The 12331-nt window shown below is 41.4% G+C and overlaps 2 protein-coding genes across 6 annotated transcripts in view; one reads left to right on the top strand and one right to left on the bottom strand.

The window, feature by feature from the left end:
* Positions 1–4409: 4409 nt before the first annotated feature.
* On the bottom strand, positions 4410–5266 carry LOC114496551 (translationally-controlled tumor protein-like). The gene is given in 2 exon segments (XM_036027004.1): positions 4410–5020; positions 5022–5266. Coding segments are annotated over 2 exon segments (531 nt in total). The 5' UTR covers positions 5151–5266; the 3' UTR covers positions 4410–4618.
* A 4882-nt stretch (positions 5267–10148) lies between these two features.
* Positions 10149–12331, top strand: part of MYOF (myoferlin) — a 145208-nt gene continuing 143025 nt past the window's right edge. For 3 of the 5 annotated variants that reach the window (XM_036027003.1, XM_028511720.2, XM_036027001.1), the window contains exon 1: positions 10150–10468. In XM_036027003.1, coding sequence (XP_035882896.1) covers positions 10381–10468 — 88 coding nt within the window. In that variant the 5' untranslated portion in view covers positions 10150–10380. Of the gene's footprint in view, positions 10469–12331 lie in introns of all 5 variants that reach the window. The other 2 variants (XM_036027002.1, XM_028511722.2) reach the window with 2 other exon arrangements.

The raw sequence follows: 12331 nt of genomic DNA, 5'->3' as shown, positions 1-12331 counted from the left end.
TAGATGAGAAACCATGTATAGAATTTTAAATAACTTTATATATATATATATATATATATATATATATATATGTAATGTTAGGAGATAATGTTTGGTCCCTGCTTCCAAAGACTTCACATGAAAAGAGGAAAAGAATTGGGCTCTCTCATATCTGTTGTGTAGAAGTATCAGATGGGATTGAGGTGGGAAGTAGTTGGGGCAAAAGGAAGTGAGGTTGTGAATTCAATGCCCTGTGTTGAGAACAAGGGCAAAATTACTTTCCATAGAAATTTACAAAGGTTTTTAGAAAGACATATATGAGAAATATCCCTGCTCAGTTTTGAGCCAAATGGGGAGTAGAGAAAAGAGGGAGAGGGAGGGGCTGTGTATACAGGGGTGGCACCTGGCATCTGGGGGCCTGGTGCCTGGGCCTGCTGGGCCAGACACCCCAGTTATACATCTGTTCCCCAGGTTTCTCTCTTCTGGTGGGACCTCCTATGTGGCCAAAAAAAAAAAAAAAAGAGGGGGCTCTATAATAAATCTGATAAGTCCAGATTTGAATCTGATAAGTAACCTCACAGGGTGATCTGATCATAAATCATAACTGAGCAGGTCATGGTGGGTAGTCACATCCTAGGCATATAACTTCTTTAGTAAAAGTTTTATCTTTGCCTTAAGCAAGCCCTGTCCATCATCCTTTTCCATCTAGGTGTCAACCATAAACTATGCATAAGTTGTAACCACCCTCGAGAAAGCAAATAAATAATTTGGGCCCTGGCTGGTATGGTTTAGTGGACTGAGCACTCACCTGAGAACTCAAAGGCTGCCAGTTGGATTTCCTGCGGGCACATGCCTGGGTTGCAGGTCAGGTCCCCAGCTGGGGGTGTGAGAGAGGCAGCTGGTCAATTTTTGTCTCCCTCTCTTCCACCCTCTCTAAAAGTAAATTTTAAAATAATAATAATGATAATCTTATTAACTATCCTGTACCTTGCTTTCTCCTTTCTACCTTCATGTACTCTTTCTTTTCTTTTTTTTTTTTAAGATTTTATTTATTTATTTTTAGAGAGGGAAGGGAGGGAGATAGAGAGAGAGAGAGAAACGTCAATGTGCGGTTGCTGGGGGTTATGGCCTGCAACCCAGGCATGTACCCTGGCTGGGAATCGAACCTGGGACACTTTGGTTCCCAGCCCGCGCTCAATCCACTGAGCTACGCCAGCCAGGGCTTCATGTACTCTTTCTTATGCTCCTTCTTTAATTCTGAATGTATAAAAGAAACTGCAAAACTATCATTTTCCAGAGCATTTAAGATCCTGTTTCCCAGCAATGTTGTCAGTTTACTCACATAAACTCTTATAAAAATTCTCTACAGATTTGGATGTTTCTTATGTCAACATGTGTGACTCGGGAACCCTGAGGAAGAGGAGCAGGCAGGAGGCTCATTGAGCTGGTAAGTTACTTAATTCTGTAATTGTCATTCTTAGACCTGAAAATCAACGTTTGCTCTTTGCAGATGAGTGCTGCCAGACATGACGTGTGAGGAGGTGGTAGTTTGCACGAGACCTCACAAAGTGATAGTATTTTGATGTTGGCAGTCCCCTCTGAGGAATCCTAGGCAAGGATTCACAATTCATCTTTCTTCATTTATAGAGAGAAATGTAACAGCCAAACAGACTAGGTATTTATCTTCTCTTGCTAGCTAATCTCACATGGGAGAATTCTGATGAACCTAGCCGGTCAGTGATGCTCCTGACTTGGTCCCCGGTGCATTCTATTTGGAGAGGGTGACTCTCTGGGCACTGATTGCTCTGCTTGTTTTAGTTCCTTTTAAAATTTAAAGTCTGTGGAGTCATTAAAATTGTCAAAGTAAGAACATCCAAGCCTGTAGAGAATTTTTATGAGTTTATTAGAGTTTATTTGTGCCAAACAGAAGACACTCCTGGAAGCAAGATCTCAACAGACTGAGAAAAATGCTCCTCCAAATGATATTTTGCAGTTTCTTTTATACATTTGAAATTAAGAAAGGTTAGAAAGCAAGGCAGGGAAATCTGTATGATTGTATAACAGGATAGTTAAGACTATATGCTCTCTTGAGAGTGGTTCAGCTTTTGAGGAGTCTGAAAATGAGGCATTTCAAAGGTGCTTTAACACACACACACAAAAACAGTGTTTGCTTAAGGCAAAGATAACCTTCTACTAGGGAAGTTATAGGCCTCAGGCATGACTACTCACTATGACTATCCCAGTTAAGAATTTATAATCAGATCGCCTTCTGAGGTTATTTTCGGTTAGATTTATTACAGACCCCCCTTTTCATCCACAGAATGTTTGATTTGTATGCAGAGTATTGGTATGCAATTCAATCATTTTGCTATCCTGCTACAAAATGCATGTCTGATAAGTCCCCACCACCAGAGAGGCGTGGTTTAGCAGTTTAGAAGCATAGACTCAAGAGGAAGCCTGCCTGTGTTCAGATCCCGGTCCCACTTACTGTGAGAACTTGGGCAAGCTGCTCGACCAACCTGTGCCTTAGTTTTTTTGTCTGTAATATGGGGATGAAAAAATAGTACTTACTTCTTAGCGTAGGACAGTAGATGAATTAAATGAGACAAAATAAAATGCTTAGGATAGCATCTGGCACGGTGCGAGCACTTGGTAGATGTTAATTGTTAGGTTTTTGGCTGCAGCCTGCCTGCTTGCCTAGGCTCACTGATTAACTTTTTCACCTCTCACATGATAGTCCACCAAAATCAAATGTCTTAAGGTTCTCCATGATCACTATGTGTATTTGTTTAACTCTATTTCAGATCACACATACACAGGAGCCTACCCTGCTTTCCCACCCCTGCTCTATCTTCTTTGTCTCCTCCATCATTACACTTACTCCATCGTGTTGTCCTATTTGTGAGATTCTAGCAGAGGGGAAATGTATCTTACTTACCGTTGTAATTAGCATTGGGCCTGGGACCAAGTGCACTTTCAATAAGTGTTTGCTGGAGAAAGGCACGTGTGCGTGCCTTCATCAAATGGATGAAGACCATACATTTGTCTATCAGACATTCTTTTTCTTAAAATATATTTTATTGATTTTGCTGTTACAGTTGTCCCATTTCCCCCTTCATTCTCCTCCACTCTGCACACTGTATCCCACCCATATTCCCCCCCTGTAGTTCATGTCCATGTGTCATGAGTTCTTTAGCTTCTACATTTCCCGTACTATTCTTGCCCTCCCCCTGTCTATTTTCTACCTACCATCTATGCTACTTATTCTCTGTAGCTTTCCCCTTCTCTCCTCCTCCCACTCCCCTGTTGCTAACCCTCCATGTGATCTCCATTTCTGTGGTTCTGTTCCTGTTCTGGTTGTTTGCTTAGTTTGTTTTTGTTTTTGTTTTAGGTGTGGTTGTTAATAATTGTCAGTTTGCTGTCATTTTACTGTACATGTTTTTAACTTCTTTTTCTTAGATAAGTCCCTTCAACAGTTCTTATAATAAGGGCTTGGTGATGATGAATTACTTTAACTTGACCTTATTGAGAAGGTTCCGTTCCTTCGCCCTCCGGGCCTTCAACAGAGGCGTTTCCACCAATAACCGAGAAGCAGTTTATCTGCCCTTCCATTCTAAATGAAAGCTTTGCTGGATATAGCAATCTGGGATGTAGGTCCTTGCCTTTCATGACTTGGAATACTTCTTTCCATCCCCTTCTTGCCTATAAGGTCTCTTTTGAGAAATCAGCTGACAGTCTGATGGGAACGCCTTTGTAGGTTTCTGTCTCCTTATCTCTTGCTGCTTCTAGGATTCTCTCTTTCATTTTTATCTTAGCTAATGTAATTATGATGTGCCTTGGTGTGTTCCTCCTTGGGTCCAACTTCGTTGGAACTCTCTGAGCTTCCTGGACTTCCTGGAAGTCTATTTCTTTTGTCAGATTGGGGTAGTTCTCCTTTATTATTTGTTCAAATAACTTTTCCACTTGTTGCTCTTCCTCTTCCCTTTCTGGTACCCCTATAATTCGGATGTTGGAACGTTTAAAGATGTCCTGGAGGTTCCTAAGCCTCTCCTCATTTTTTTTGAATTCTTGTTTCTTCATTCTTTTCTGTTTGGTTGTTTCTTTCTTCCTTCTGGTCCACTCCGTTGATTTGAGTCCCAGTTTTCTTCCCATCACTATTGGTTCCCTTTGCGTTTTCCTTCATTTCACTTAGCGTAGCTTTTAATAGTGATGATATGCTGGTGCCAAATGTCATAAAATACTCTATTGCTTCCTGCCCCCCGTGTACACTTAGTCACTGCCAGGCACTTTTTAAAGCAATGAAATTTAAATATACTATATATTAAGTTATTCTAAAATAGCACCTACCGCTATGCAAAAACCTATAATTAAGCTACTAAAAATAGTGTTTTAGTTCTAAAAATCAGTTTAGCTAGCAACCAAAATAATTCTTTTTTTTTAAGTTTAAATGCATTTTATTTTTAGACAACCTACACGACATGTTTTTCTTAAAAACAATGCCTCCGCTCCATATAAATCAAGGTCAAAATAAATGATGAACTCAAGGTAACATCAGTCCCATTTGTCCTAGTCCTGGTGTGTGGATGAAAAGCAGCAGCCAGTTATGATGATAGGTGACAGATCCAAATCGCCAAATTTGTTAACATTTTTCCATTTCTAAACCATCCTTACAGAAAATCATATATGGGCGCACACCATCCTTCCGGTAGTCCAGCAGAGCAACCATGCCATCTGGATTCATGTTTTCACCAATAAAGAACTGGTAGTTTTTGAAATTAGCGAGGATGTGCTTGATTTGTTCTGCAGCCCCTGTCATAAAAGGTTTTACTCTTTCTGGTCTCCGTTCTTCGAGTTTCCCTTTGATTGATTTCATGTAATCTTTGATGTACTTCTTGTAAGCCTCTTTCGTGAAGCTGGTTTCCGGCAAATGATGGTTCATAACAATATCAACACCAGTGATTACAGTGCTTTCCGTTCCTTCGCCCTCCAGGCCTTCAGCAGAGGCGTTTCCACCAATAACCGAGTCATCTAACCGAGTCATCGATGTTACCCTCTGTCCTACTGACCATCCTTTCCTCTACCTCCAAACACAGCCCGTCTGCGACCTCGCGGATCTTGTAGATATTGGAGAACATCTCATCATGACTGATGAGGTCCTGGTAGATGATCATGATGTCAGCTGGAAGAACACGACAGCGGCGCTGGCTGAGCAGGAGCCTGGAGCTCTAGTGGGCGCGGTGCAGCCAGAGCAGCGATCTAGGGGAGGGGGGAGCAGGCGGAAAAGCCAAAATAATTCTTAAAAAAGTATTTCATCAAACGGATCTTAACAAGAGACCCTCTGTACATGCCAGTTGGAAAATTGCTGTTAATACCTAAGATTCTATAAATCTGGAGTTGGAATAAATATAAATTCATCTTCATTTCTCTTCTGCTAAATCCTCTTTGCTACCTTGATTATTTTGCTCCTTATGTCTAGATTTTTTGCCACATCTCACCTCTCCTCTAAGTATTTCTCTTTCTCTGTCCCTTTTGCCTCAGTGTTCCAGACAAGCTTAAGGCCACTCACCTACATTAATGCATGAGTTTACTTGACAAAAAAGGTGAGGAATAATGAAACAGCAAAGTATGAGATCTGAGCTGATGTGAAGTTGGAAAGGGAATAGGACTCAGGAAACAGCTGGTTTGAAACTTGGCTTGAGTTTTTTACTCTTTTGAGCCTCAACTTTGTCAGTTGGAAAGTTGAACCCAGTAGTCCAAGCTCCCAGAGTTGGGGAAAGCAGTGAATGATAGCCTTAGGACAGTAGGCATACCGTCCCCACTACCTGGGGACTTTGGTCAGGCCAGAACTTTGGCTTCTCCACTGAAGCCCCAGCACCCAGCACTTGGTATGTGCAGACTCTCAAGTATTTGTTAAACAAGTATGTTAGTGATGAATAAATGGATGATCACTGTGTTAATTTATTCATCTTTAACTCTTACATGAATTTCCCCAAATGAAATATTTTTCCTTAAGTGTTTTTCTTTTTTTAAAGATTTTTATTTTTAATATATTTTATTGATTATGCTATTATAGTTGTCCCATTTACCTCCTTTATTCCCCTCCACCCTGCACACTGCATCCTACCCACATTCCTCCCCTTTAGTTCATGCCCATGGGTTTTACAAGTCCTTTGGCTTCTCCATTTCCCATACTATTCTTAAGATCCCCCTGTCTATTTTCTACTTACCATTTATGCTACTTATTCCCTGTACCTTTCCCCCCTCTCTCCCCCTCCCACTCCCCCACTGATAACCCTCCATGTGATCTCCATTTCTGTAATTCTGTTCCTGTTCTAGTTGTTTGATTAGTTTATGTTTTTGTATTTTTTTAGGTTCAGTTAATAGTTGTGAGTTTGTTGTCATTTTACTGTTCATATTTTTTATCTTCTTTTTCTTAAGTAAGTCCCTTTAACATTTCACATAATAAGGGCTTGGTGATGGTGAACTCTTTTAACTTCACCTTATCTGGGAAGCACTTTATCTGCCTTTCCATTCTAAATGATAGCTTTGCTGAATAAAGTAATCTTGGATATAGGTCCTTGATTTTTGTGACTTTGAATACTTCTTTCCAGCCCCTTCTTTCCTGCAGGGTTTATTTTGAGAAATCAGCTGGATAGTCTTATGGGAACTCCTTTGTAGGTAACTCTCTCCTTTTCCCTTCTTTCTTTTAAGATTCTTTCCTTATCTTTAATCTTGGCTAATGTAATTATGATGTACCTTGGTGTGGGCTTCCTTGGGTCCAACTTCTCAGAGAGTCTTTGGGACTCTCTGAGCTTCCTGGACTTTCTGAAAGTCTTATTTCCTTTGCCAGACTGGGGAAGTCTCCTTCATTATTTGTTCAAATAAGTTTTCAATTTCTTGCTCTTCCTCTTCTCCTTCTGGCACTCCTATGATTCGGATGTTGGAACATATAAAGTTGTTCCAGAGGTTCCTAAGCCTTTCCTCATTTTTTTGAATTCTGGTTTTTTTACTCTGTTCTGTTGAGTGTTTATTTCTTCCTTCTGGTCCAAACTGTTGATTTGAGTCCCAGTTTCCTTCCTGTCACTGTTGGTTCCATGTACATTTTCCTTCATTTTGCTTTTCATAACCTTCACTTTTTTCTCTATTTTGTGACCATACTCAATCATTTCTGTGAGAACAGAACACTGTAATCCCAATTACCAGTGTTTCAAGCTGTGCATCTGATAGATTGGCTATCTCTTCATCACTTAGTTGTATTTTTTCTGGAGCTTTGATCTGTTCTTTCATTTGGGCCATTTTTTTTGTCTCTATATGCCTGTTATGTAGTAAGGGGTGGAGCCTTAGGTATTCACCAGCTTTTTAAAGATTTTTTAATAAAAGACTTTATTTATTTTTAGAGAAAGAAAAGGAAGTGAAAAAGAAAAGGAGAGTATATTGATGTGAGAGAGATGCATCTATTGGTTGTCTCTCTCACGCTGCCAAGTGGGGACCTGGCCTACAACCCAGGCATGTGCCCCAACCAGGAATTGAATCAGTGACCTTTTGGTTTGCAGGCTGGCACTCAATCCACTGAGCCACACCAACCAGGGCTTAAGATTTTATTTATTTATTTTTAGAGAGCGGGGAGGGGAGGTAGAAAGACAGGGAGAGAAACATTGATATGAGAGAGAAACGTCAGTTGGTTGTCTTTCATGCACCCTGACAGGACTAACCTGCAACCCAGACATGTGCCCTGACTGGGAATCACACCAGTGACCCTTTGCTTCACAAAATGACACTCAACCAACTGAACCACACCAGTCAGGACTTAAGTGTTTTTCTTACAGTGTGTGTTGGAATCTTATAGATTTACATGTAAAAACTGATTGTCTTGGTAAATGCTGTGGTTTCCAGGCCTCTGCAGGACAGAGTCATCTAGTTCTGGTCCTGCACAGTATATCCACTCTACTATGCCCAGTTTGTGGGCATTTTAATCCCTACTTTCCTCTGTCTTCCAGAACAATCCAGGTATTTCTCCCATACTTAAGGTGGGCCATTGCTTTTCCCATGCTTTTAGGAGCTGTTGTAGCAGTGTGAGCAGTGTGTCCACACCACTTTAGGGGTCTTGCAGCATGTAAAACCCAGTATCCTGGGAGGGCATCTACATATTGACAGACTCCCTCTTATCCAGGTGTATGTCCTATACTGCCCCTTGATCCTGTTACCCTAGAATCCAGTCCCATGTGCACTCTTCCATCACCTGCCAGGACATGGCAGCTGTGCCCTGTAGTTTATTTAGGCTGTAGTGCCTTTCTGTCTTCAGCAGGCCTAGCACATCCTTGGCAGAACTATGTTAGGATTTAACCCTTCATACTGCCCTAGTTGCCAGGAGGGGAAGTAAAGGAAGATCCTGAGGGAGAACAAGTTGTCCTGCAGGGGAGAGGCCTCTGCATCATCTTCAGGCCAGGTGGTAGGGTGTTGGTCCTTAATAGGGAGAAGAATGCCACTCCTGCAGGTTCAGAGGGTTCAGGGAATATGGGGATTCAAGATTTTCAAGGGCATTGAACCAGACATTCCTGTCTAATATATCAGGGTCTCATTCTTTCACAAGTATGACCTTGACCTTGTCATAGAAGAACTGTCTTGGTTAGGAGCTAGTTCAATCTTCTTTGGAACTTGGATTCTTTTATGACAAAGTCCTAGTCCTGATCCTGAGCTTTCTACACCTTTCTGCTGCAGGAGAGTGGCTTTCTGAATATGCTACCAAGGAGGCCCTCTGGCTTTCATTCTTAGCTTTTTATTACTGATTAACACTCTCAACTCTTTGTTATGCTTTTCCAGAGTGTCAACTGAGTTTAGCAATAGCCACCCAAATCCAAGCTTTAGAGTTACTATTTCCTCCATACATCTCAGCTACCTGGCATATTGCACCAACTAATGCATTCCCTTCCATTCATATACCAGCCAGTTCACCACTGATGACTCTATTTACAACTGCATTGTGCTAGGGGCCATCAGTGCTCCACCCACTGCCAATGGTGGGAACCTCATTACTAGCTAGGTTGTGAATGATTGAGCCTCCGATCTTATCTTGGCATCTGCTTTCTTGGACCACTCCTGGCAGCAACTTTGACAACCAGAATTTCCCTATGCCCACACATACACACTCCACAGATGATCACCCATGCTGTGTGATGGCATTTCTCATCTGCTACCATCCCCAAGGTGAGTTCTGGTCACCTTGACCCTTGTTCAGCAAGAATACTAAGGTCGGTTTAGGTAGAATCTCCTTTCTCTCTGATGTTTCCTTATAGTAATTTTCCATCCGATGGACCCTCACCCTGCTTCTTGGCTATACATTCCCACTTGCACATGCTGTGTTTGGAATTGAGCCCAATCTCTGCCCTCCACTGCGAAATTGCTTTGCAGTGGTCCCTACATGGATCTCAATAGTCCCCCTGTCCTTGAATAAAGTCTCCCTTACTGAGCTTAAACAAGTATCATTGACTACATATTTTTTCCTTTAACAAAGTAAGGGAAGACACTTCTCAGCTTTAAATCCTGAAAGAGTGGAGAGCTGCTTTTTCATTTTTATTGAAGACTGCTAGCCGCATATGCAGCACCAGAAATACTTAGATGCCCAGCTTTCATCTTTTAAGAATCCTTAAAGAAATCCTATGGTGAATCCTTTTGGAAAGCAAAGGATCAGCCCCAAACACACCAATTTTGTAAACCCATTATATTATAGTACTACTACCTCCAGATTAATGGCAGGTGTGGTCATAGAACTGGCTTTAGTGGAGTATTAAAGGGTGGTATATTTCAGTTGCTCCCTTCAAATAAACTGTTATTCCTCTGTTAAACAGGAGGGGGCGCCCTTTAACTGATTTTTAAATTTTTTTTCTGTAAGCTGAGTGGGTGTGTTCAAAAGCATAAGAGAAGACATAGCGACAGTAAAAAATTTTAGAACACGACCAAGTAAAGTTTTAAAACTCCATGAAGCTCAGAAAAGAATAAAAGCAGTGACAGAAAACCAGTCAATTTGGTTTCACGAATCGTTGCTAAAAGGCAGGAGCCGTTTTAGTGGTCTGACCTGCCAACATTTATTAGCTCCAAATCCATTACAGTTTCATTTGTTACATGTAACTATTTTTAGTTGGGCTTTGGTTCTTTTCACTTCCACATTTCCCGAATTCGTAGGTGGATGCCCGCGGGCGGCACTGCGGAGGCTGGGGGAGTGTGGATATCAGTTTACACCAGCCGTGGGTAAATAATCCGTCAGAGATCCACCCATCGCCTTTCCCCTTCCCTCCTCTCTGAAGTCCTCTGGAGCCGCCTGTCCCGGGCGGTGCTGCTCGCAGCTCCAGCGCCCGCGTCGCCCAAGTTCGTGTGCTGCAACTTGCTTTCTCCCCATTCAGAGCCATGCTTCGTGTGATTGTGGAATCTGCCAGCAATATTCCTAAAACGAAATTTGGGAAACCGGATCCTATTGTTTCTGTTATTTTTAAGGGTAAGGAAAAGTTTTCTTCTTTTTCTCAAGTCCTGTTTGGGAATGTTAGTGTTCTGGAGTCACGTTCTTTCAAAGTCTGTGTTTAGGAGACTGGTAAAGCCCAGTCTATGCGGCTTTAGCTGGAGTTGGCTACCTGTGCCCATCAGGCGAGAGGACCGATTTTTGTGGAAGGCATTTGATTTTCCCCAAGTCTTTGAGACTCCCTGAGTGACCAGTTACTTTAATTCTAATAAGGTGATTTTTGTAAACCCTCGGAGGAAAAAATGTATTTGTTAATCCCCAAATTTCAGATATCAAAAAAGTCTTGTGTTGGTTCAAAGTAAGAGTAATGTGCATTTTTTTACACTGTGCTAGTGAGAAATGGGCAAAGGAGGAAAGAGTGCAGTTAAATTGCTTGAGGTGCCATTACTCCATGCTGTCCCTGGCCTTCTGAGAGGTGGGGCGAAGTTGTTGTTTTGGATTAGTTTGTTTTTCTGTTATTTTGTGCCTCTTTGTTCTTCATCTCTCCAAAGCTGGGACTTTTAAAATATGTTTAAGTAGCTCTTAAGTTGCTCATAGGGAAAAGAGCTATGACCAAAGCAAGCCTTGTAGTTTGGTCTCACTGAATGGCCTTGGGCCAATGACCTCATGTCTCTGGATGTCGGTTTTCTTTCTGTAAAACAGATTAGGAGGTTTTAGACTAGAACATCTTTAAAAGGCTCATTGTCATTCTGATGGGTTACTATTCTATGGCACTGAATTGCGGTGGTTTGGGACGGGAATGGTTGGTGTGATGGCACTCTCCCAGGCTTGTAAAATAGTTCCAGTTTTGGCTGGATTGATGTGTCTAAATCTAAGTTTAGGAGCCTTATCATTTGCTGTTTGCCCAAGATCATTGGTAGGATTTTCAGCCCACTTCCTGGCAGAAGGGGAGGATGGAGAGAGTGGGAGGGAACCTCAATGGGCCCTGGTTTCCTGACCGCACCTGGGCCCATTTCTCTCTTCCTCCAGGGACCTGATGACTTCTCACATCCAGTTTCTGGGCAGTCTGTGCCTTTTTCCTTTCCTTTGTCTATTTTATCTCACTAGTTTTGTTCTCAAATCTCGTCTTAGGATGAACAACAAAATGAAAGAAATGAAACCCAAACCTGCCAAATGGTTGTTTAGTTACAAAAACCCCCCAAAAATTGAAGGGTAAAAGTTGTATTCTTAAAGGACAAGGTATTTTGAGAATCTGGTTAGTAAATATCGTGTAGTCATGTTAATGTCAGAGTTCACTGACATGCATTAGGTTAAAATTTCTTCCTTGAAGCTATGACATAATAGGGACATAACATGAAAAGTCTGATCCTTTACCATTGACGTGTAGAGACATGTGAACACATATTGGATTCAACCTGGTGATGTCATTATTTGAGGCAAGTTACATGGATTATAAAGGAATTAGAGTGTAACAATATACCAAAATTTGACTTGCAATTTATCTAGGGTGTATATTGTATTGGTTAGAAGTGTTAAATGACTAAGAACATGTCTAAGGCTATAAACATTCAATTGAAAGTAGAAAACGTCATTAAAATTGGGCAAATATGGGCTCTCCAAACAATTACGTGTACTGCATTACTTAACTCTAGTCTCTTTTCCAGTCTCCTTTGGTTGTACAAACCGAGTGGTAAAGGCATTCATTCATTCATTCATCTGGCAAGCAACCTGGCAGAAGAAACAACTGTGAACTCAAGAGTAGGAACATCTGGACTACAGCTGGCATAAACTAAATATCTGATAACCCAATTTTGACTACCTAGGTCTCAAATTTCTCAGCTGTGGAATGACAGGAACTGATCTCATAGAGGTTCCTTCTGGCTTTAAGATTCTATCATTTTA

Source organism: Phyllostomus discolor, chromosome 5, assembly GCF_004126475.2.
Source record: "Phyllostomus discolor isolate MPI-MPIP mPhyDis1 chromosome 5, mPhyDis1.pri.v3, whole genome shotgun sequence".
Lineage (NCBI taxonomy): Eukaryota > Metazoa > Chordata > Mammalia > Chiroptera > Phyllostomidae > Phyllostomus > Phyllostomus discolor.
The sequence above is the reverse complement of the archived record's forward strand: the minus strand, read 5'-3'. Positions and strand labels throughout refer to the sequence as shown.